At 44.4% G+C, this 23,933-nt stretch overlaps 2 protein-coding genes across 6 annotated transcripts; one reads left to right on the top strand and one right to left on the bottom strand.

Annotated features, from left to right (window-relative positions):
- The first annotated feature begins 166 nt into the window (after positions 1–166).
- Positions 167–14,082, top strand: LOC105274506 (proline dehydrogenase 1, mitochondrial). Its single transcript, XM_011330701.2, has 11 exons — positions 167–570; positions 7,658–7,866; positions 8,871–9,052; positions 9,912–9,976; positions 10,077–10,261; positions 10,356–10,530; positions 10,632–10,742; positions 10,841–10,972; positions 11,049–11,248; positions 11,328–11,416; positions 11,505–14,082. Exons 1-11 carry the CDS (start codon positions 202–204, stop codon positions 11,708–11,710), a joined length of 1,923 nt encoding a protein of 640 aa, XP_011329003.1. The 5' UTR covers positions 167–201; the 3' UTR covers positions 11,711–14,082.
- A 996-nt stretch (positions 14,083–15,078) lies between these two features.
- On the bottom strand, positions 15,079–23,857 carry LOC105274511 (UNC93-like protein). 5 transcript variants are annotated; one of them, XM_011330711.3, is made up of 8 exons: positions 22,759–23,852; positions 20,389–20,793; positions 19,734–20,158; positions 19,413–19,618; positions 18,813–19,204; positions 18,460–18,592; positions 18,147–18,284; positions 15,079–17,704 (listed from the first exon to the last, which is right to left on the bottom strand). In XM_011330711.3, the coding sequence occupies exons 2-8, from the start codon at positions 20,581–20,583 to the stop codon at positions 17,484–17,486; spliced, it is 1,710 nt and encodes a 569-aa protein (XP_011329013.1). In that variant the 5' UTR covers positions 20,584–20,793; positions 22,759–23,852; the 3' UTR covers positions 15,079–17,483. The 5 variants fall into 5 exon arrangements, with proteins under 5 accessions (XP_011329013.1, XP_011329014.1, XP_011329015.1 ...); XM_011330712.3 differs by having other exon boundaries at positions 17,484–17,704; positions 20,389–20,764; positions 22,759–23,854; XM_011330713.3 differs by having other exon boundaries at positions 17,484–17,704; positions 23,490–23,854.
- Between the last annotated feature and the right edge of the window lie 76 nt (positions 23,858–23,933).

Below are 23,933 nucleotides of genomic sequence, written 5' to 3'. Positions count from 1 at the left end.
ACCTGAAGGAGAGCCAAACTAGTCTGAGTGAGTGAGAAGGCGATCGCAAGTGCGTATACCGTTCCGGTGCCGCGGAAGCCGCCGTGTCGACCACGGTCCTCATTCGCTAATTGGCTCTCCTCTCTCCTCTCTCTTCCTCTCTGTTATATTCCTCTCTTTCGTTCTTCCGCTTCTCTCGCACGCCCGCCGAAAGCAAAGGGAATGGCGTTTTTGAGAAACGTGCCACGGCGATGCTGCATCGGCAAGAAGCTAACCAAGTGCGGCGCGTCGCCACTGCCAACGGTTGGCCTCCTGGAGAACGCGACGGCGACGGCGACGAGGGCACCGTCACTGCGGCTGGTTACACAGGTGCACGGTGACACGCGCGGCTACGCTACCTCCGCCGCCGCCTCCGCCACTGACGTCAAGCGACAGCAATCGTCGGTGCAACCACGGCAGATCGACCCGCTCGATTTGAAGTTTAACGACCCGATCGCGGCGTTCAAGAGCAAAACCACCACGGAACTGGTGCGCGCCTACATAGTTTACCAGATGTGCTCGATCGAGTACATCGTGGAGAACAATATGAAGGTGAGAGAAAACTTGTAACTTGTAGGTATAGCCTCCGATTCAGATACCCCCGGAGTACGCCTTTGGATCCGGTCACGTTGGCGCGAGGACACGCGTTCTCTTCCGCGAAACGCGAGTGAACTTTGAAATGTGTCATTATTGTCACGACAGTGTTTTCGTTTATATTTGCGCTGCAGGCAAAATAACAATCTAAGTAGTCCAAAGAAAATAGCGAAACGCTATTCCAGAATTAGCTAACTCGGATCATCGATGCGATCGGCGTCGTTTAACTATATATATGTTTACACTTTCCTCTTCCTTTCCTCAAAATCGATATTTATTTGTTCGATTCTTGCAGAGAGCACTATTTGAGTAGAGAACAGTATTTAAAATACAAACTTGGCGATTGCAAATTTGGTTCTGCTAGTCACTCGAGAAGGATCGAGCATTTGATATTCCAATCTTATCGGACAATAATCATCTTGGGAGTAGTCCAATTTCGCGATATATATTTCGCGATATTCTCACGATTGATTGAACAAACTTTAGTACAGATTGCAGAATTTGTATGTAAAACGAGTCATTCATAGTTGGCAGCGACGTCATCTTCATCATCAGAGTCAGAGAGTGCCGATATGCACCTGTCGCAGGTGTATAATTATATATTCGGAGTTTGGTGCAATGCGAATTTGATCTACAGTTTCAGCTTGCTGTCTACTTAATCTTCTCGATTAGCTGACAAGCATATAATATTTTATTTCATTACCGTATGCGTTATGTATAGCATCATTTTGTATCATCGTTCGATAATTGTGATATTCAATAATTAATTTAACGAGACGTGTTAATTACTTAAGCTTAATAATCGATAGCAAGTCTCGCATATACGGATTACATGATGATAATACGTGATCACCTTGTTGCGACGAGGTAAATAACCGATCGTCTCGACGTAATTTAGCACTAACCTGGTCAACTCGGTTTTCCTTCTCTTTATCACGGATTATGTAAAGAGACATTGCGCGTGACTTCGAGAGATATTCCAAGATTCAATAATGTCGATTCGAAATTATTTTCTACTTTGACTGATGTAATTTTCATTTATGCGTTACTGGAACTGTCTGTTAAAATTCTAAATTCCAATAGTATTTTATTTGTGGTAGGTCAAGTTGCGCTTCCAAGAAGACACTTAGATATTAATTACTCTGCGTTTCGTCATGTCTTCTCAGATGCAATTCACCGACTATCAATCACGCGTGCAACTTATCGCGATGGACCGCAACGTATATTTCCTTGAAATAGAGATCGCAATCATAATTAAATCAGGATCGCGATAACGCTACGGCAAATTATTTAAAAAATCTACGCGAATCTTGATCTACCAATTATAGTTTATAGTTTTCGACCTGAAAGCTGAAACTTATATAACATTTCGTGCATGATTTGTGTTAAGATGCATGTCGACGACGACGTGGTTATTGATTTCAGTATTGTCGGATACATTGGATCGACCTAGGAATTTTGCCGCAAGCCACTGCTGCTGCTATGCAATTACATAATCCCCTTCTAAGGATAGATGTGTAGTACACTCTAGTGCTGCACGGTATTCAATCGCATTTCCTTAATTGAACTGCATTAAGGATCTCATCGATTTTTATCTCGTACGAATTAATAGTTCTGTATATGCATTACACATAGCTAGTCGTGCCACTTTACTGAAATTAAATTATTCTCAGCAGCGTGATTTAATTGGTTTCCAATAAATATTAGAAATAAATTACCTGCGGAATCAGGGGAATACCATTAATGATTATTTAACTATTATTTTCATTTTATATTTATATTATTATACTTATTCATTCCATTTGATTCCTATTAACATACTTTTCTTTCTCAACAATAATAAATAATATTTTTTCATATATTTGTTACATTTAAGTTGTGACTTGTATTTAAATTAGTTACATCCAACTACTATACACACTTAAGTATTTTAGTTTCTATACGCGAAGAGCAGCACAAAGTTGCAAACACAAGTTTTAAACACAATTTTCTAGTTCACATAAATGTTTAGTGTTTCGCAGACAAATGGACAACACGTGGACATTTACCATAAGTAGACTTATCTTAAGAATTCTTTAGTTGCGTTCGAAAGCTAGTTAACTGTACATAATCTGTTATCTTTATAGTATTTAAATTGCAAGATACAGTAATTACAGAGAGACTTTACAAGGAACGCGATGCAAGAAATACCTTTACACACACACCTTACACCGTTTCTGAAATTTTAGCTAAATAAACAAAATTGTTTAAGTTCCATTAGAGATTTTTCACAGTTCAACGCGAGGGGAGACACAATTGGTGAACAGTCGTTGCGAGATCTCAGCATCGCGTATGTAACAAAATCGCTATATACCTACTGTCTACCTGCTATCTACTTTACGTAACGTAAAATTCGTTACGTATACTCTATCGACCGCATTATTCGTTGTGGAGACCCGCGCATGCAATCATTCGATAAATCATCCTACCGGATTAAAATGCTGCGTCATTTGATAACATTTCGGTCACTTGACGAGACATGATTCACATCGTGACACTAATTGGAAAACATTTACGATTACGTCGAACGGAAAAATATTTCCCTCCGGGAAACCGCAATCTTCGTTAATCGATTCGGCGCGGACGAACCGTTCCCTTTTTTCCGTCTTCTCGTAGTTCGTATCGATCGTCTGTTCCATGACGGTTCTTCGACGTTGCGAGACGTAATAATTCTCGTGGCAGACGAAGCATGTTAGGTCGAGGCTTTACAGATTTACGAGGGATGATTGCATTTTTAATGGATTACATAGAAGCCATAAATAAAATGACACGAGCATGCATTCCGGTTTTCAGCGATAATCTTGCTTAGTACAACTGTACTTCACGGATTTTATACAATACAATTTTAAAAAGATCAGTATAATAAAACAATATTGTTACACTTTTCAATCTCTCTTAATTTTCGAGATGAAATTCGCGCGGATTGAGAAATCAATGATTGAAAAAGATATGTATTTTCCAGAATAACCGGTTAATTCTGAAACCGTGAGAAAACGGAGATGGATTCGCGTGTGGTGCCGTGCATATTTTCATGATCATCCGCGAACAGTCACGAGCGAAAACTGCACGAGGACGATGTGCTCTGGTAATGCTGCGCGATGCATCGCTCTCTCTTCGACACCGGCGCAACCCTGAGAACCTGACCTGGTCTGACCTGTGGAGACGTTGACTCTTTCACGTTCTCTCGAGCCAGACTTCGCTCAGACAGCGCGGCAGACTAGGCACTTTTTGCGACAAATCCCCCATGTACTTCCCATAAATATTGCATTACATGCTTTTCTGCATACAGCTTTGGACTTTATGCCATTGTCACTAATTATGCAATCTCGTCTCGATTAATGTTGTGCTCAAATTGAGAATTATTTTTTCCTCTTTCCTTTTTCTTTGTCCTCTTATGCAATTGCGTAAGTTTATAACATATAGAAGCGGAATATGAATTGTGTGCGTGAAATCGATGTTGACTCTTCGTGCATTGACACACGAATGAATCAAGCCGGCGCATCCGACTCTTGCATCTGCCGCGGATTATTATATATTCGCATTCTTGTTACGCAATATTAACTGCGATGCGTACTCTTTAATCACAGGCGTCACCGCGTCTGCCGCTCTCATTCCTCGCGAGACTCGCACATTGATCAGCATAAAAGGCGCCTTTTGGAGTCCATCTGTATTTCGATTACCCGCTGGAACAGTTTCTTCGTGTTCTTCGATCGAACCTGTTCTCCGAAGCTCCGTCTGCACTCATCATCCTGCATGAATATCTCATTCTCAGATTCCTCATTTAAATTATCGCCATTTATCTAATATATCGTTCTTGAAGCAAAGAAATCGTATCCTTTTCTCGTATATTCTCGTTTTATAGATCTTATAATTAGTGCGAAACATTCCATCAGATTTTTTTGCAGGCTGACGTCATCATTTTGCATTGTGTTCGGCCGTCTGGCGCGGTAGTTGGGCAAACAGACTGACAGACTGGTAGTAGCATTTCTTCTTTCATTCTGGTCCGCTGGTCGGAATGCATTCTAAAAATTTCGCTCTTGACACTCCCGGATTTCGACCAGAGCGGGCACACGTGTCTTCCGAATGGTGTGACGTAGCACGACAATTATATAGGGTGTTCCGCACGAACTTGTGGAGGTGGACTGGTTGATCGTTTGGCCTGTCGGTCGGTCGGTTAGTAACGATAAGTAGTTCCAAGGCTATCCAGTTTGTCTGGCGCCTCCTTGCGCAGCTTTTTGTGCCAGGATTGGCCTCCAACAGGTCAATAAACTTGAGCCGGTTGCCTAAAATTCTGTTGCGCAGAATAATGACGAGAAAGAACCGTTTTAAACGTTCGTTATATTAAGAATCAATCGGAAGAGATACTTGAATTGAAGCTAACAGAGATTTAAATATAGACCTTTCGATATCGATAATGACCGGTGTTCCTGAATTGATTTACTGTTATCGGCATCATCGTCGATAGTATTCTAAATATACGCTTTGTACGTCTCTTATCTGACGCAAAGTTTTCTTTCTTTTCAAGAATGCATAATAATATGCGAAGATTCAGGTAAAAGACGCATTTGTAAAACACGTGCGTCATTCGTGCATCGTTCCATGGGATGTTCTCCATCATCGATTTTGCAGTCAACGCCGGATAACTTAAATTTGAAATGCGGAAAAAATGAGTCGCGATAATCACGAATAGTTTGCGTTGCGTTGCAATATAAATCACGTAATTGAGATAATAATAAATTTATCTTGTGTTATTATAACGGTGCATTGAAGTCTCTGGGTAATCTCAAGCTGTTTGCAATCAGGAATTTTTCTAGATCAATCGTCAGCTCGAATCGCAATACGTATCGTGTCGCGGTATCGTGTTCTCCAATTACATCATACGATCTGCACCTACAATGAGACGTCGAAGACAATATAGTTCAACGACCCATGCGACTAACGAGAAATGCATTCCTCGTTATAAAAAACTACGGAAATATTTATGATTATATCGGATAATCTTCGAAATAAGAGAATTCAAGTTTAGAGTACTTGCTACTAACTACTCTACAGCTATACTAAAATTGCCAACGTTTGAAGAGAATGAATTCAAAAGATGACATAGTATGCTACTTGCAATTGTACGTCATCTTGAAACAATGTTTCTCTCGAGGTGTGCGAGCTGATCTAACGATTTTGGCACGCAGCAGCTATTTCGATTAATCTTGCGCGTCACACAATGCGGTGCCAGAATGATAAAGCCAACAGCCAAGCTTGTACATATCCCTTTAAATTCGCGAGGGACTAATCTCTCTGCTGAAATGTGCTCGAGATTGGTTATATTCTACTTGGTGTTTAAGTATTTAGGACATATATCTCACAATATCATAATCATCTTGTTCTGTAACGAATTCGTCATACGTCAGATATCGGAGTTTGTCGAGCGATTTACGTGTATACTCACTGTTTACGTTATCAATAGATATATATAACGTTGGCAAACTTTAGTGAGCTTCGGGAGGCTCTCGAGTTTGACAAACATAACAATGATTTAACTGACGCGGTTAAGTACACATTGTCAACCGTACAATATTCGTCACACATACCTGTCCATCCACATTGTTAACCGTATAATATTCGTCACATATACCTGTCCATCTATGTATTTTATCGCTTAAAAGGATCCACACTTAAAGCTTCCTTAAATTACTGCCTCGCAATGAACCTCTGAATCCTCTTTTTGTTATAATTACAGTTCTGGCATTATGTTCAACTAATGATTAAATTTTTATTAAGACCATCGATTATTTTTGTAAGATATCATTACAGTGTACTGAACTGGAGACTAAAAATAGAAACACCGTCATCTTACAATTAGTCGCTATTACGAATACATGTTATGTTTGTAAACCCCTATAAAATGGCTCGGAAGTTTCCCAAGATGATAGTGAAATCTTATGAATGACGGTAAAATTAGACTCAACCTCGCTGCGCCTCGTCGCTTCGTAAAAATGTTTCCTCGCTACCTCTCGCCGCATCCTAAATTTACTTCTACGATTTCGTCTGACGAAACCCAATCGGATCGATAAGGCGCATGATTGCAATCAACAAACCCTCCATCACCGTAACAGATTGTTTCTATTTCAACAGGATGATTAATTACGGTTTTTTCTTATGCTTGAGCTGGCGTAATGGATTTTCTCGCTGATTTCCTGTTAATAATCATAGTTGCACTAATTTTTCTACGTGAAATAATACAGGTGACACGTATTATGGCGAGTAGGATGATGCTTAGGGTACCAGGGAGCAATTTGACGAAATGGCGTTTTGATTTTCATGCCTATTACATTCAATAAAATGTGCTTGACGCAACACTACGAATCACCGCATGTAAATTACGTGAGCTTATTGTGTCAGACGTCGGTGTTAGCGAATAATTAACGTTGAGCTTCAGATCTCGTGAATACATACATAATGTTTATACACGTTTACAGGTTTACACGTGCACGCATATCGCATGTCTATGTTATGAAAATTCAATTAACATTTTACCGCAATTTGTATTTCTTCTGCGTATGAGATATGCATTGCTTGCATAATAGTAAAATTATAATATAACATTAAATATAATATTATAATTAAAATAAAATTATAATATTATAATGTAATATTGATATTAAATATAATATTAAAATTTTAATTATTTGAAAAATTGATAGAATTCACGTCACTGTTGGGCGCGGTGATTTACATTTTTCTAGCGAGGACAGATACTGCCTACGACAGTTTTGTCAGCTCAGTTACGTAATGTTCGTCAAAAGATGAACTCTGAACGAAGAATTAGGAGCAATTTTATTTTTACATGTTTGTTTGTCCTCGCATTGCGTTACGCATCAATCTTGTGATCGCTATTTCTTCTAAATAATTCTTCGAATATATGATGAATCATTCATTTTCTCATTTTGTAAATTTTTCTAATCTGCAATGTTCTGTATATCTAATTGCTTAAATTTTTAATTGTAAACAGTTTATGAAATGGGCCAAGGCGATGCTGGGCGAAACGTTGTTCTCTAAACTTATGAAGGCGACGTTCTACGGTCATTTTGTCGCTGGCGAGGACGAAGTACAAATCACTCCTGTTCTGGATAGACTGCGACAATTTGGCGTCAAACCGATTCTGGATTATTCCGTCGAAGAGGATATTTCACAGGAGGAAGCTGAGAGACGTGAACTCCAGTAAGTATCCTCTATATTTTTGTCATCACAACAATCATGCGTGATGATCATTGTCACGTCATGTGATTAACGCGATTATTGTTCGTGCGAATACGTTGCCCTCGTAGTTGAAAGTAATATCTTGTTTCGCGATTCGAATCCTTTCGCAAAATACGAAATTTAGTTCTGCGTATCGCTTTACCACACCTTTTAACAAACATACGATAGCAATATTAAGCACAGTTAACTGTCTTGTGTTCGTTTACTTTGATCTTTATGCATGAAGAAATCTGATTTTTACTTAGAAATATACATGTTTGAAACAGAAAGTTCGATTGTTATGTCAGGTTATAACATATATTTATTAAAAATATTAATCAAACGGGACGAATATACAGGGTGAGACACCTAAAACAGGCCACCTGAATATCTCAGCTGTTATTGGTGATAGAAAAAAATGTGTCAGACCAAACTTGCAAGGCTAAAATTTCTAAGTGCTAGAACTTTTTCATTTCTGAGTTTACGGTATTTTCAATAGTAGAGAACTCTAGGCAATATAAAAAATATAGATATCAACAACTCAGAACTTCTCGGAAAAGAAAAAATTTCTAAGGGCTAGAACTTTTTCATTTCTGAGTTTACAGTATTTTTAATAGCAGAGAACTCTAGGCAATATAAAGTAAATTATTTTCCCTTGCAGTTGGCCTTCAGTGACTTTGAATGATTTTGAGCCGTAGATCAATGTGCGCATCTTCAAACGCTCTACTAGATGATACGTAAAAAAACATCATACCATTTAACAAAACGAAGTTGACCTTCATATGACCTCTACGCGTCCACCTAATAAAAAACTATTTAGAATAAATTATGTGTCCCTCAAAACCATGCAAGTTTGGTCTGACACATTTTTTTCTATCACCAATAACAGCCGAGATATTCAGGTGGCCTGTTTTAGGTGCCTCACCCTGTATATTACAATACAATAATAAGTACCGGAACAAACATTTAATATTTTTTTATTTCAGAGCTTCGGTATCTGAAGCGGGTGATGAGAAGAGAGAGGGTCCATTAAAAAAGTATCACGTGGAGAAGTCGTTCGCCGATCGGCGATACAAGGTGTCGTCGGCTAGGACATATTTTTACCTAAACGAAGCGTCCTGCGAGCGAAACATGGACATTTTTATCAGGTGTCTGGAGGCTGTGGCGAGTGAGTCACGGATTTCATATTTAATTCCCCAAATGTCTTAATCCTTCTCAATTCTTGACTGATTTTCTATCCTTTCCTGACTGCGACCGAAGATTAATAAGGATAAAAAAGATTAATTAATTTAATTGACTTAGATTATGATTAAATTAATATAACGGCATTATATATATATATATATATATATATGTATATGTATATATGACTCAATTACACGATGGGGGCGCGACGCCTGACATCACGAAGTCGTGCTTAAGATCGATGGCCGCCCTCGGCGAATTTTCGATTCCCGTCGACGTGAAAACGCAATGTTTTTCTGGCAATAGTAGCAATAGTATGTTTAGCACTATGTGTCTGCGGAACATTGTCGAACCATTACCGATGCAAGAAAGAGGGAAAACGGGCACAAGCTCTCGCCGTCAAGTCGTCGAGCCAACGGCTTGACGGCGAGATAGATCTTTCGAAATTCCGTTAGTCAGAAACGCACGGTCCTCTACTCGGCTATAAATATCGTTACGCGAGTAGATCATCCGTTTGCGCTTTCCAAATTATGTGACGTAACGTATGTCGGCGACATGTATGACAGCTTTTTATTCGTTATTACAGCGTGGACTATAGATAAAAAATACGGTACACTTTTACAGAGGACGAAATTAAGACTCTCCAACTGAAATATCCTTCTCAGAATATCACCACCAATGATCAAATCGTTCCTCGTCCCGGTAAGAAAACACCTATTTCCTATTTATCCTTTTCTCTGTGAAACCTTTCCCCTGTGTCGCTTCGCCTCATTCCTAATTATTAAAATCTTGAAACATGAAGCGATTAACGCATGATGTAACATGAAATATACCTTTTGCAGGTGCTTCGATGGGAATGGGCATCACAGCCGTGAAATTAACGGCGCTTGGTCGGCCGCAGCTTCTGGTAAATCTTTATTTTTATTGGCGACTTTATTATATCGAATTAAAATTAGGTTATACCTAATTGTAAATCGCGAGCTAATGAGATCATGATCATGTTTCAGTTGCAATTGTCAGAGGTAATTATGCGCGCACGGCAATACATGACGGACGTTGTTGGTGGCGAAGGTGCCGTTCTGGCTCATCACGTAAAGCCCGATGACATCAGGAAAAAGTTCGAGGAGGCACAGATAAAGGATGAGGCATCGGTGCAAAAGTTCCTTCAAAAAATTCAGTCTGACAAAGAAGGGTACGTGTAATCTGATTAAAAAAACTTTTTAGCATTTTATAATGCGCACTCACACAGAGCAGCATTGTAAACGCGAATGTTTTCATTCACGCAGTGTGATTCACTTGTTCCCGTGGAGCGGTATTTTAGACGAAAATTATGAGCTAAGCGAAACCTTCCAAGTACCTGATATCAAAACCGGCAAAATGGTCCAGTTAATGTCGCAACTTACGTCCAAGGAGGAGGAAATGTTCAGGAACATGATCAGACGTCTAAACAATATTGTCTCGGTATGCGCGATGCAACGAGAGCCTCTTAATGAGAGAGAGAGAGAGAGAGAGAGAGAGGTTCCGCGATAACAAAGTGTAAACAATTCCTTCCTCTGTTTTAGGTGGCTGACAGTCTGGACGTTCGTATCATGATAGATGCTGAACAAACGTACTTCCAGCCGGCGATCTCTCGCCTGACGCTGGAGATGATGCGCAAGTACAATACAAAGAAGGTAAGATTCTAACGCTCTCAGGAGATCGCGACGTTATCACTTAGCTACTTTTCAGTGAATCATTGATTCTCACTGCCAAATGTCGGTCTACTTCTTAGGCTGTGGTATTCAACACTTACCAGACGTATCTGCAAGACGCGTATAACGAGGTGAAAACAGACCTCGAACAGGCGGAACGCCAAAACTTTTATTTCGGTGCTAAGATCGTTCGCGGCGCTTACATCGAGCAGGTCGGTAGACATTTCTTCCCACCCGAGCGACTCGCGAGTGAACCGTGAACAGAGTAACGAGTTCTTTTACATCCAGGAAAGGGCAAGAGCGGCGGCTATGGGTTATCCGGATCCCACGAACCCCACGTACGAGGCGACCACCGACTCCTATCACAAGACGCTCATGGAGTGCTTGAGGCGGATGAAACAGTACAAGGACAAGGGAGAGGATCCCAAGAAGATAGGAATTATGGTTGCCTCGCACAATGAGGACACTGTGCGCTTTGCGATCGAGAAGTGAGTGCCGTCGCCGTCGTTGTTCCGTCTTTTGACATCTGCAGAACGCGTGTTAAATAATTCTTCCGCATGGTTTTAGAATGAAGGAAATCGGAATCTCACCAGAGGATAAGGTCATATGTTTCGGCCAGTTGTTAGGAATGTGCGACTACATAACATTTCCATTAGGTACGTGCATCGATCTTGGCGATCGAGTATTCCCGGCGCGACGAGGCGACTAGACAAAAAGTGACGATCGCGACTACTCTCTTTTCAGGTCAATCTGGTTATTCCGCGTACAAGTACATCCCGTACGGGCCTGTTAAGGAGGTGCTGCCGTATTTGTCACGGCGCGCGCAGGAAAATCGTGGCATACTAACGAAGATCAAGAAGGAGAAGAGCCTGCTACTGAGTGAAATCACGAGACGGATAGTGCGCGGCAAGATCTTTTATAAACCCAAGGGCAATTACACTCCGGTTTGAGCAGTCGATCCGTTTAGTTGCACACAGACAGAATTTTAAGTATCAAATTTAAGTAGTGGTTATAAATTATTGAAAAACTAAAAAAGACCTCAATGCGGGCACTCCAGATTGAAGTAATTGATTGAAGTAACTTGACGGACCTGTTACTGTGATGTACACAGAAAGAGAGAGCGAGAGAGAGAGAGAGAGAGAGCGGTGCGGGCACAATTATGTGCGCCGATTTACGCAAAAGGTATACGTTACTAGTTAAAAATCGCCTCGGTGTTATATTGTCGAGTATATCGATGCTCAATGCTGCTGATAGGACTATGTACTTGTTGCTCGTTTCGCGAGACGCTGCCAGCGACTGTGCTACAAAATCAGTTTCACCCTCGAGAGCACGTGCTTTCACGTGACCGTAGGAGACCGAGAGAGTTGAGAGATTCGAAACTGTTCGCGATTCAGTTCTTTCCACGATCGGTGCATCCCAAAACTAGTAACGATGATCTCCTTGTACCTGCGATATTTTTCGTGAATGATATTAAAGAATCGACTGGTTGGCAGCATTCTCGATGTCGCGAAATGCAACAGCGATTAAAAGGAGACGGGTCCCGGTTTTTGGCACGCGCTTGCGTTACTTTCACGTTTTACAATTTTCTTTATGAAGAATCTCTCGTCAAGATTATTTTTCATATGTACATAAATACACGCGCGCATCGATTATTTATGATTCGTGTTTACGTAGTAGTATCGTCTTCAACGTCCACGATGTTTGTAATAATAAAACAGGAAAAAAAAACAAAGAACACACCGTGCATAGGTAGATATTTCGTTGTAACTGCGATCTATCGCCGCTCGTAGAAAATGCAATTAACGTGTCGATTAAAAAATACGAGCAGCGTCGCGTATACAGGTGAGTTGTATGCGCCGTTGCGCATAGCTACCAAGAGGAAACCGAGGTATAGCGGCCGCATTGAGCACGCGACAGCGTTCCATCGGCGTGCGTGACATCACCGGCGAGCCTTTTAACACGTGATATACACGGAACGATAGAGAAATGATCAGGTCCGGAAAGAAAAGAGCAAATAACACGCGTATAACGAGAGATTACGAAGCTCCTGGGAGTGCGACGAGATAACAGGGTGAAAGTATATAATGAGATTTTAGGAGAGTGCTTAGGGAAAGAAGTGCGGATTTCCGAATGCTCTCGACAGCGCGAAGCATGAGGAACAGAGTCGTTCTTCGTAGTGCACGCATGTCCGGCCGCGACACGAAAGTAATCTTGGGCTGACACGGCGAGATAACGAGAGCCGGCGAGATCTATGACAAACGCGGTATATTTTTTTTTGTGATATCTCGATAGCCATAGTTAGCAAGTCGCATACGAATACACATATACATGCACGTACACGTGGTAATAGTCCCACTTCGCTTCAGCCTAAAATTGATTCTCGCGTTACAGGATAATCAGGTAATAAGAGGAACGTTCGGCGCAGAGTTACGCAGATACTATCGGAAAACGCTCGATAAAATGCTATCGATAATGTACGACCCCTGCACTTCGTCATCCTCGTCAGATTTTTCTCGAGGAGGAGGGATAAAATAAAGGAAAATCGATTTATAATTTAGAAGAAATAAATCAATGCCGTGATTCGAACAAGAGTTTTAAGTATTAACGAATTCTTTTTATCCGTTGCGAAAGAATTTATTGCGGGATTAGACGACGACCGCCCAATCTCACAATCCCAATCGTACGATTTAGTATTATTCTTCGATCGATACGAGGTTATAAATTTGCGAGTCCGAAAATGTCACGCGATCATCGGGTTAGCAATTATGATAGGTTTACTAAACCGTTTTCGAAGGATTGCGTGGCGCATTCTGATATTCTTAAGCCAGTATTTTATTCATACTCGCGATACACGACACTCGATGGTGTACCGTTCGAATAAGCGCGCGAGTGTCTTTCTTTTTCTAAATAATACTAAGCCCACGGCTTATCGCAATAGATACTCAACGCATCATTTCGTTTCTCGGGCAATGTGTACGCGAGTACAGTCATTTGTGATCTCTTAATTGTTGTTTCTTTCGCTATATACATTGTTGCGAGAGCGTTTTGTGTTCGAAGTGTGCATGTAGCCTACATTTACATATAATTGTAATAATCTCAAACGAAGTATGTTTGTGTAGAGTATTTACTCGCTTTGTAGGGACGCACCGCATGCGTGGCATCGATCGATCGCGAGAGGGATGGAGAGGAAAGATGTGTTTCAGAGCGAATCTAAAGATCTCTGTATGTGAACCATATGTTAAGTGCAAACGCTGGAAAAAAAAAAGAAAGAAAAGAGAAACAATCAATGAAGGAACAAATAAAGGGGCATTGTTACAAGTTATACACGGGCTAATAGCTAAGTCTCCATGTCTCCGTGTGGTATGTTAGATGTTTGTGCGCGTGTGTATGCACGTATGTATGTTTCTGTGCGCGATTCTGGACGTTGTACGAGAGTACCATTGATGAGTTCCGTTCCGACGATCTTTCTTAGGGCCTAATTCGTGCTTCTCGCAAACACGAGCTTTTATTCGCGATCTCGACGTAAGACGTAAGACGCTGACAATAATTTAGGTAGATACAATGTTGACATATACATACATACATATATATATATATATTATATATAGACGTGTAATAGATGTGTGAGTTCTGTCACTTGCATTTATGTCATCCGATGGAGGTCCGAAGAGAGCAAAGCGCGGAACTGATGTATCCCGAGGATAAGAACGTTTACTGAAAACCGTCTGAAAACATTCGAACGGATACTCGGAGTTTTACTGCCAAAGCGCTCGAGCGGCGCGCGACAGATTCCTCGTTATCCTTTTTAGTCGAATCCCTCAATAGTTTTACGCTAAGGGAGAGTTGTAGCCAGTTTCACCGATTCTCTTTCGTTCCTTGACGATCGTCTATGTGCAATCTTCCTCTCCGTTTAATAGGCACCCGTTAAGGCGCTGATTGTTAATTCGTATCTAATTCTAACGAGTCGTTGAAAATTCACGTGTTAGTTAGTGTTCGTTAAGGAGCGTGCGAGAAAGTTCGGCAAAATCCGTCACAAGTATACAACGGCTACAAACGTTTAGCATATTATTATTTTACAAAGTACAAAAACATATGTCAGCGATCTGCATATGCAATGAAAGTAATGCCAAGACTTAATCTATATTTAAAAAAAAGGAGAAAATAAAAAAATGCGTGCGATTTGGAGGGACAGTCGAGCGTACTTGCTATTCCTCGGGGACATTTAGGTGGATAGGATAATCCATTTTCTGGAATTGAGATTTTTGCGCATTGCAACACGTGAAAGTGAAAGTGAAATTAATTAAAACGTCGACCGATATAAAATAAGATAATATTTATTATTTCGTGAAATACAGATATAATATATGCCTTTCCTCAACGTCACTGACAATATATTTCTCATTCCGCGCTTCTAGGACATAAAACGTTTTTCGCTCCCTTTCTTTGGCTTCGTCGGCCGTCGGTCGTATTCAAAGACTGGCTCCTCGACGAGAGCCGGAGGTGAGCAGGTTTATTGCTGAGTAAGTACACGTCGGCTTGCGAGCGTTTCTGTGTCCCAACAGAGATTTTTCTTTCCCTTTAACCGTATGACACGCAAGTTTTTTAGCTACCCTATCGTCGTCCTGCGATCCTTTGTCTCGACCGGGTACAATACGATTAACCCGAACATTGGAAAACATGTATATGAGGCGTTTAAAGAACTGTACGTAAAAAGAGATAAGATTGCACTGACGAAAGAGCATCTTCGTCCCGGAAATGCACGTGTATTTCCGATTCCTTTACGCAACAAAGTGATCCCTGTCAGTGCACTCTCATCGATGAAAACCAGGTGGGAAACCAGGCTCCTTTCCTGTCGGATGATGTCGCATGTCAGTGATATGTTGCCTCGAATTCTGATTCATCGTTCAATCCGCCCTACATTTGTAACATTAAACGAGATAACACTTATTAATCTCCCTTAACATTATGTGCGATTACAATTCGCTTGCTTAGCCTAAGGTCCGTAACAAAACAAATGTGAATTAAGTCCAAGTCGATCGGGGGACGATCATCACCATCGGGGAAAATTTCTAAGCGGGCATCGCTTCGCGACTCCTCCATCGGGGGGAATCGCGCACGCGAACCTCGTGCACCCTCATTTTCCTTCCTGCGGAAAAAATTACCGAAGGTTGCCCTCCCGCCGTTCTACGAAGGAGGGACGATTCTCCCTCGTCGTGCGCGACTTTCATCGTCAAAGTATTATCTCATAAAAAATTTCACCTGAATTGTCGTGATATTTAAATTGTTAACAACGCTTAGAATTATCGTCGCTAGGATTCATCCTATTATTCTCTCGATTTGCCTTCGGCTTTGGCGTCGCTCGGCGAGATCGGGACTCCTGCAAGTCCGGATCGCGCGCGCGCGCTATTTCGAGTGCGGCCGGTATATAAAATGACAAGAGTCGTTCGCTCAAAAAATCGATGCGCTCCTTAAGACGCGTAAATGAGCAGCTACGATAGATAGAGGGGTGTGTATATATATATATATATATATACACACACACACATATATACATATATATATATATCGGGTGTCTCGCGCAGAGTGCGATTCGTTTATACTTTGTGTAACTTGGCTTGAAAGACATCAGGTACATTTCGACGTTTCGTTACGTCAAACAACGATTCGTCCGAATGATATAAAACGGTACGCTTGATAGCAGAGTACGATATACGTAGATTCACGTACGTACGTACGTATGTATGTATGTATGTATGTATGCATGTATGTCATTTTCCCGCTATTCAGTCGTGTGCATCGATCGCACCATAGCGGGAAAGTGTATGTGTGTATGCATATATATATATATATATATATATATATACACACATGTATATGTATGTAGCGTGTGTCCGTTATGTATACACAGCCGTTCCATCCAGCTTTGAGAAGAGCTATCCTCATTAATCGCGGCTTAAACGCGCCTGGAGAGAGAAAGAGCTTTAAAGCACCTATCGATCGTCGTCGTCCTCGCTCCAAATTCGCAACGGAGAGAGAGTAAGAGAGACAGGGACTACTCTCTCCCGAGTCGAGTGCTAAATAGCGCAATGCGATAACTGCAATACTTGGTGCTCGCGTAAGATAAGATGCCCTGGATATCTTTGCGCATCTTTGCAGTTTTCTCAACTGTAAGAACATGGTCCACGCTTTTGCGAGGGATGTGGCTCCATCCGCACCGCGTGGAGCCGAGCTCTTGCAGCTACCGCATCAACGTGGTTCATCATCCACCAACATCGGCACGACGACATCTGGAAATCATGGTAGAAGGCATCCTCTTCACGAAAGCGTGAAGACGGTGGTGGCACGGTCGCGCTCCTTCGCTCCCTCGGCGGCTTCAGCGGCGCTTCTGCGGCGCTCCGCAGGCTCCGGCACGAGGAACAGCGGTTTTGGCACGCTGTCGTCGTCGTCGTCGGGCAGACCGTAATCGGTGCGGCAGGCAAACGCGACGCTGTTCGCTCTGCGTCGCGTCTTCACCTTGATCGGCGGCGCGACCGGCGGCTGCTGCTCCTGCAGCTGCGTCATCAGGCCGCTGCTCCTGCGGCTACCGCGTCTTCCGCCTCCCGTCGATCCGGTCGACAGCCTCGCGCCGGATGGAACGGCTCGCTCTCAGTCACCCCGGTGTCTCGCATCTGTCGCTGTCTCGACGCTGCTGGATCCGCGCTCGCTCGCGGTCGAATCGCCCGGTCATAAGGGCGCTAAGGTCTTGCCACGGCGCGCCAAACGGCGCTCCAGCCACAGATACGGCACCACCGCTAGCAGCATAGTCGCGGCCAAGCCCAGCACGCGGTAACGGGTGCACACCGCGCCGTGCAAGCTGAGCGCGAGGGTCAGCCCAAGCCAGCGCCAGAAGAGCGATGTCGAGAGCGGCTCCTGCCACGCATTTGGATACAAAGCCATCACCAACGCTGAAAGATCAAACAAGTTTTTCTCTTTGGTTTTTCTTCTATTCGAGCATCTTGAGAGAATTGTTATTTTTACACAAAATCTCTTCACTTTTCGATTTGTTCTTTCAGTATCATGTTGTTCGCGGTTAGATTCTTACTTTATGCGTCTTTTAACGGAGGGAAGAGTATTTTTTCGATGACCGTAAATCAAAGCATGTTATTTTTAGTACCGTCTTCCTCCCGCTTCATCTCTCACCGCGGATGCGAAATGTGTCCTTTGATTCCGTTTGCGCAATGACGTCCGGGCACCCATTTACAGTGTGTGCACAACTGGCGAACGGCGCCGCGTTTTAAAAAGGTATCACTGACGAGCGACACGTAGCTTTGGTATCTTTTTCGTAACTCGCAACGCGGATTCAAATGAAAACCGAATGTAGAAGCAAAATAAAAAAAAAATACTTACTGCGTATCAGAGTCTCCCAAATGGAATTACAAACACCCCAAGCAGCTGATATAACGTGGAAAAGAGCCGGGTCGTCTCCCGTCGGCCTCCAGGTGACCAGAACGAGCAGGAGACAGCCATGGAAGGCCAAGCCCACGACTGGAACAGGAATCACGGCTGTCTTTAATTCGCGATTAATTTGAATGGACAGGGTCGATTCAGAATTAGTCGCAAGTCCTAAGACATAACTCATTCATTTTATTCTTGCACGTGTATTTAGAGAAGATTCGACCCTGCGCTTGTTATTAAATTTAGCAGGTCAGAGATCACTTACCCACGACAATGTACCTTTTAATGTGCCTCAGCAGCATTGAGAGCGTCACGGCAGCGATAGCTTGCAGCAGAGCCAAACTGAGGAAGCTTAAGGTCACGGTGCCGGCGCCGCCTAAGGTGCACACCACGTACGCCTGTACGCGAGACAAAAGCTAAGTATAGCTGTTTAATTTTAAGAATACACGCAGCGCGTGCTAATTATAGCCGATTTAAGGAAATTTATAAAGTTATTCGCGTCGTGTCTGCGCCAAAATACATTTTTGCGAACGTATCGTAAAAGAAAGAGAGCTCTCAAGAAAACTGTCATCAATGAGCTTTTATTAAAGTCGATTGGATCTTTATCGTTCCACTTACCTCTGTAAAATCGGCGTAGATGAAGCCCTGCTCCAACCCAATGAAGAGCGTGAGCGGCGCAGCGAGTTGAAGCTTCGGGTCCTGAAACGCGGATTTTATAGATTTGAGGATGTCTTTGACGGTGGTGCGATCGTGGTTCGCTTGAGGTTCCTGCATCCTGGAGTCCAAGAACGCACAGGATATGCCTAAACCGAGCATGGCCAGACCGAGCCAGATGCTGACGATCACCCTCGACGTGCCTGGTGCGATCGTCGGCAGATAGAGCGATTCGTTGTAGAAGTACGTCTCCTCCGAGCAGTATGCGGCACCGCAAATGTCCCCTATGTCGCTGCTCATTACGCTAGCTGGTACCAAGCTCGTTAAATGAATGAGAATCGCGGCAATGAAGCAACCTGACATACAGAATCCATAATGTTATCTTAAAACTGAATTATTATGGGAAAATAACTGAATATTCATGATCATCAAGATGTAAAGCAAATTTAAAAGGAGAAAAACAAATCAAATTTTGACAAAGATGGGCTAACGAGTAAATTTTAAGAAATAATATATACTTTAGAAATTCTGAGAAATTTGTCAAGGAAATAGGCTGAAAATTACCAAATGCGAGGCCCATGTCTTCGGCCAATTTAATACACCGGTTCAGCCTCCTCAGCAGGCACTCGCGTCGCGTCTCATCCGGGTCCTCGGGATCGACGCAGACCAGCGCGAGGCTGGTCGCAGACACGTTGACGTGCGATGTCCTCGCCAAGAAGCTTGGACTGGCACAGCAACCCAGCATCGCATAGCTGGGTGCGAGTATGTACCTGCGGCGATGCGGAAGAGCGCGCGTGTTAACTTTCATGATCTCGTTATCCGATTAACGCCTATTTTCTTCTTCCGAGCCGATAAATAAGTAAAGAGGTAGATTGAGAATCGTACCACTTGGGATACAGATGTAAGCCGACGAAGATAGCGGTGACCAAGTGGCTCGCGGTGATGGTGAGATTCGTGCCGAGCCGTTGCACGACGATAGGTGCGAAGCAGCTGGTGATCGCGGCCATCATGTAGAGCTGGGCCAAGAGTACCGGGCCCAGGTGAGGCTCGAAGGCGCCCAAGCCCGCCTGCAGCGGGAAGATGGGCAGCGTGGCGGCCGAGCAGCACGCGTGGCCGAGCAGTAGGGCCGCGCAATGACGCATCACGGCCCTACGCGGCGGACGGGGCCCGGATGGGGCCGCACGGACTGCCGCGATCAACCGGCGCACCGACGACGCACCAGCTGACGAGTTCATTGAATCGCGACGTCGCCACGAGAGAGCCGAAGTGCGCGTTGACCGGCAGGAGATCGGCGAATACGCCGCCATGTGCTGCAAAATAAGACACCGAGGAGAGGGATTTCTCGCGAGAGCGTGACTCGGCGCGATCGGTGTCGCCTAAAAACGCCGATGATGTAGCAGAACGACAATCATGCCCGCAGCACGCGATGGAAATCAGAAATACTCGCGGAGTATTACGCAATCCGCTGTGTTACTTCGCGATTGCTACTTCATAATGCAGTTGAAGTCTCATCAACCGATACACGTTGTATCATCGGTACCTCCAACATGGTATCGTTGTCGCACAGGGTAGAGTGATGATGCCCGCTGCTTCTCGCGCGTCTGTGCGTGTGCGCTAGTGGCGGAGGCTGCGCCGGCAATCGCACTGGACCAAGACTGCCGATCGGCGCCGGTTTGTACACCGGGCTCTCCAGCTTGTCCTTGGACAGCTCGTGAAGATTCGGCAGGGACCCCATCTCGTTCCCGCCTCGCACCGTTGTCTTGTTCCACGATTATTCCTCTTGTACGCCTCCTCTCACCCGCTCGGTCTCATTACGGTCGAGAGAGACAGAAAGAGAGAAAAGGGGAGAGAGAAATCGGTCAGCAGCAGCGATCGACGTTCTCCTCACGTGTGTATGCGCGTGGTCGATTGGTCACCTGGAGAGGAATGGATTTTGCATCCACCGCTACAACGCGGAAATCATTATGTAAATTCAATTGTATCACAATCATATGCCTATCGCGTGAACAACGTAAAATTCCGATTCTACTGCCCCGGTTGGTCCAAAGTACTTTGGACAAGCCAGGAAATCCAAGAAGCTCGATATCTCATCAATCTCTATCCATATTCCGGCGCGCCTTGCATTATTCAATCGGCGATTCCCGGCATTCGCGCCAATTACGCGACGCGCACGAGAAAAACGGAGGAAGATAAAAATCCGCGACGATCACCCGCGCAGCCTTGAACGAGAACTTGCCGTTAGTATAAATAAATGAGCGCACAGGAGCGCGGCCTTGTGTGCCGCTTCGTCGAACGGTTTCGCCCAATCACGCGAACCGATGATGATCGACAGGTAAAACCGGAAATGCAGACGAATGCAAATGTGGAAAAACTGGGCGTGAAACGGGTCTGATTGCGCCACTCGCGACTTTAATTGGTTGGATGGGAAAAAAAAAGAAGAAACAGGAGCAACACGCTAGCCGCGATTGCGGCTGATGATTATTATCTGCTTACGCAACACGAGCTTGTAATTCAAAACACCTGCTTCGCAGCGCACACCCCTTTGCCGATATGCGCAATCCTTCTTATCAGAGGTGATCAGATCACAAAAAGTTCCATCCGTCTCGCCCCGACGTAATCTCTTTGATCTAACTTTAGATGTAACTCTACATTTCTGTAATGTCGCGTAAGTAATGATTGGAAAAATTATTTAAGTGAGATCAAGGCAACGCTCGATGTCCGCAAAAGTTTTCCGCGTTCTCTCGTAAATAATAATATTCGTAATCGTCGATCTATCAATTCTATCTCGAATAATAATAGCACGTATAACGTATTCAACGCCGGAAATGGCGCGTGGAAGTACATCGAAAAAATCAGAGTTACGTGGGTGTGATTACATTATCGGTGGACCGAAGGTGAACCGCTTTCCACACGTAAAACCGTACTGCACTTACGGCTTACGAGTAAAGTGATCGTGCAGAAACCGCGGAAGGGTACTCCCCGAGATCGAATGGAAGCGAAAAAGAGAAAGAAAAATGAGATCAACGGACATGATGATCATTTTCATAATGATGATCAAATCTATTGAAGAAGGATGATCGTTAACGTCGTCGCGAGATGATCGAGATCGGGGATAGGGGGTGATACTTTGCCGTCTCGGCAAAGTTCTCTGAAAGTCCCGAAAGCTCGGCGAGAGGGGAAGAGATCACGCGCTGCAGTTGCATTCCCCGCACGGTATTCACTGCGTGGATGTTGGATGCATCTCGCAACGTTGCGACGACGAGCGTCACAGGGGGAAAATGCGGCCGATGCGACACGGTGCCTGAATCGATATTTCGTTTTTCAGCACTGTCCGCGCTCCCGACCTTGGCTATTATTCTCGTGTCGGCCCACGTAACGTTCAACCTGCCGATAATTACGTGGGTCTGCGCCGCCGGACCCGATTAACGCGTAACAATAATTGAGAATGAAAAAAATCCCGCGGACTGCCTACTCGGTGAAGCCTCCAAGATTAAAGACGCTACGTTCATCGGGTGAGTCGTTGCGTTGACTCGAACCGATTTTCGAAGATCGAGGAGTGCTCGCTTGCGCGACCAGTGTAATCACGTCGAAATTCAATGACAATACACATTTTTATCGTCGTATCGACCGGAATATAATTATTTCAAGATGGATCAAAGAGAACGGAACCGCGCGCGCAAAGCAGGGTTTATTTTGCCACGGCACGTTACACACGACGATAATAATGCGACCGCTGGAGAGTGAGTCGAAGACAACGGAGTGATGAAGCGGTTTATCGTACGTACAAAACGTATATTTAGACGGAGGACATTCCAGACCGTCGGAGACACTTAAAAGCCTCGCAAATCGAACAAACCGCGGCGGCAGCGATAAAAGAAGGATCGCACTCGTAAAACGGAGCGAAGCTTACGTTTTCGCGTGAAAGCTGCTGCGCGGCCGATCGACATTCGCCATGGTCCCTGGTGACGAGAGAAGCTGCCAAAACACTCAGTCAGTTGTCGCGTAGCGGGTCCTCATGGAGCACGATCATCGCTCGAGGTACCAGCCGTCGCTCTCATTCCGCGCGACAACGACGAAACTCTCTCGTCGAACGTCATTCGCGGTGCGAATCTTGCGCGACCTTAGCGGCGATCTTAGCGTGCGCATCATCGCGCGACGTGAGACTCGCACTCGCGGCACTCGCGAGTGGCCGTCTGCGATTCGAGGATCGCCGTCGGTCGTCGAATTACTTGCATTCCGCGAGGCTCGCGCGTCACTTCGGACCTAATTAAAGTCAACTATCAAGCCCGTGGCTGACGCACTCGCGGAACGTCAGCGATCACACGCTACTCGTACAAAAATGACGTTGCGCTCGACATGAACGTCGGATTAAGATCGTGGGTGTCGCACGCGTGAGCGGCCGTTACGCTCGCGCTTGACGCATCTGCGAAATGTCAGTGATCATTGGGAGATGACACGCGGGGCCAACGAAAGCCAGACGGCGATGAATTAATCGCCGTGGATCACGCGCGATAGCATCGTCGAAACACACCGGGGGCCATTATCAACGCGCGGAACATTGACATCACGATCAGACGCAGAACACGAAGAGCCACGGTATCTAGCCGCGAAATGCGAGGGATACGTCACAGAGATACTGACGTGCGATCATTGATCATCACCGGTCGTTTCGGGATCGCGAGCGAGGCGTGATTCTCGCCCCACGAGGATCCAACTGATATTTCTCTATTCCGCGCGTCACACAGGAACGTCGAGGAATCCTGGCATCTCTCGGGGAATCCACGTCTCTCACGAGATGTAAACACACACAATGTTCGTGATCGTGATCCTCTCGGCCGCGGAGGAGACACGCGACTTCCTCGCTTCCGTTTTCACGTCGCGAAGGCGCGGGCGGCCGCGGATCCTCCCGCGAAATCGACGGCAAAATGATCCTGAATCCCCGATCCGCGCTCGCGACGGGATCCTGATCCTGGACCGACGAAGGGACAACTCGCGGAGCGGCTCGCCTCTCCGTCCGCAATTCGGTGTCGCTCGGTTCTGCTCGAGCCAGCTCGGCTCGGCCTCCTCTTCTGATGGTCGATAACA

Source organism: Ooceraea biroi, chromosome 11, assembly GCF_003672135.1.
Source record: "Ooceraea biroi isolate clonal line C1 chromosome 11, Obir_v5.4, whole genome shotgun sequence".
NCBI classification, from domain to species: domain Eukaryota; kingdom Metazoa; phylum Arthropoda; class Insecta; order Hymenoptera; family Formicidae; genus Ooceraea; species Ooceraea biroi.
Note: the sequence above shows the minus strand (reverse complement) of the source record. Positions and strands in the feature narration are given on the sequence as shown.

What these genes read in the sequence shown, in the direction of transcription:
- LOC105274506 (XM_011330701.2), top strand. Translation starts at nt 202, where the DNA reads ATGGCGTTTTTGAGAAACGTGCCACGGCGATGCTGCATCGGCAAGAAG. An exon ending in TTGGTCGGCCGCAGCTTCTG is followed by an intron (nt 9,977 to 10,076) that starts GTAAATCTTTAT and finishes ATCATGTTTCAG; the next exon opens with TTGCAATTGTCAGAGGTAAT. An exon ending in GCGGCGCTTACATCGAGCAG is followed by an intron (nt 10,973 to 11,048) that starts GTCGGTAGACAT and finishes TTTTACATCCAG; the next exon opens with GAAAGGGCAAGAGCGGCGGC.
- LOC105274511 (XM_011330712.3), bottom strand. Translation starts at nt 20,583, where the DNA reads ATGGGGTCCCTGCCGAATCTTCACGAGCTGTCCAAGGACAAGCTGGAG. An exon ending in ACAACGATACCATGTTGGAG is followed by an intron (nt 20,159 to 20,388) that starts GTACCGATGATA and finishes CTTATTTTGCAG; the next exon opens with CACATGGCGGCGTATTCGCC. An exon ending in TAAAAGGTACATTGTCGTGG is followed by an intron (nt 18,285 to 18,459) that starts GTAAGTGATCTC and finishes TTCCTGTTCCAG; the next exon opens with TCGTGGGCTTGGCCTTCCAT.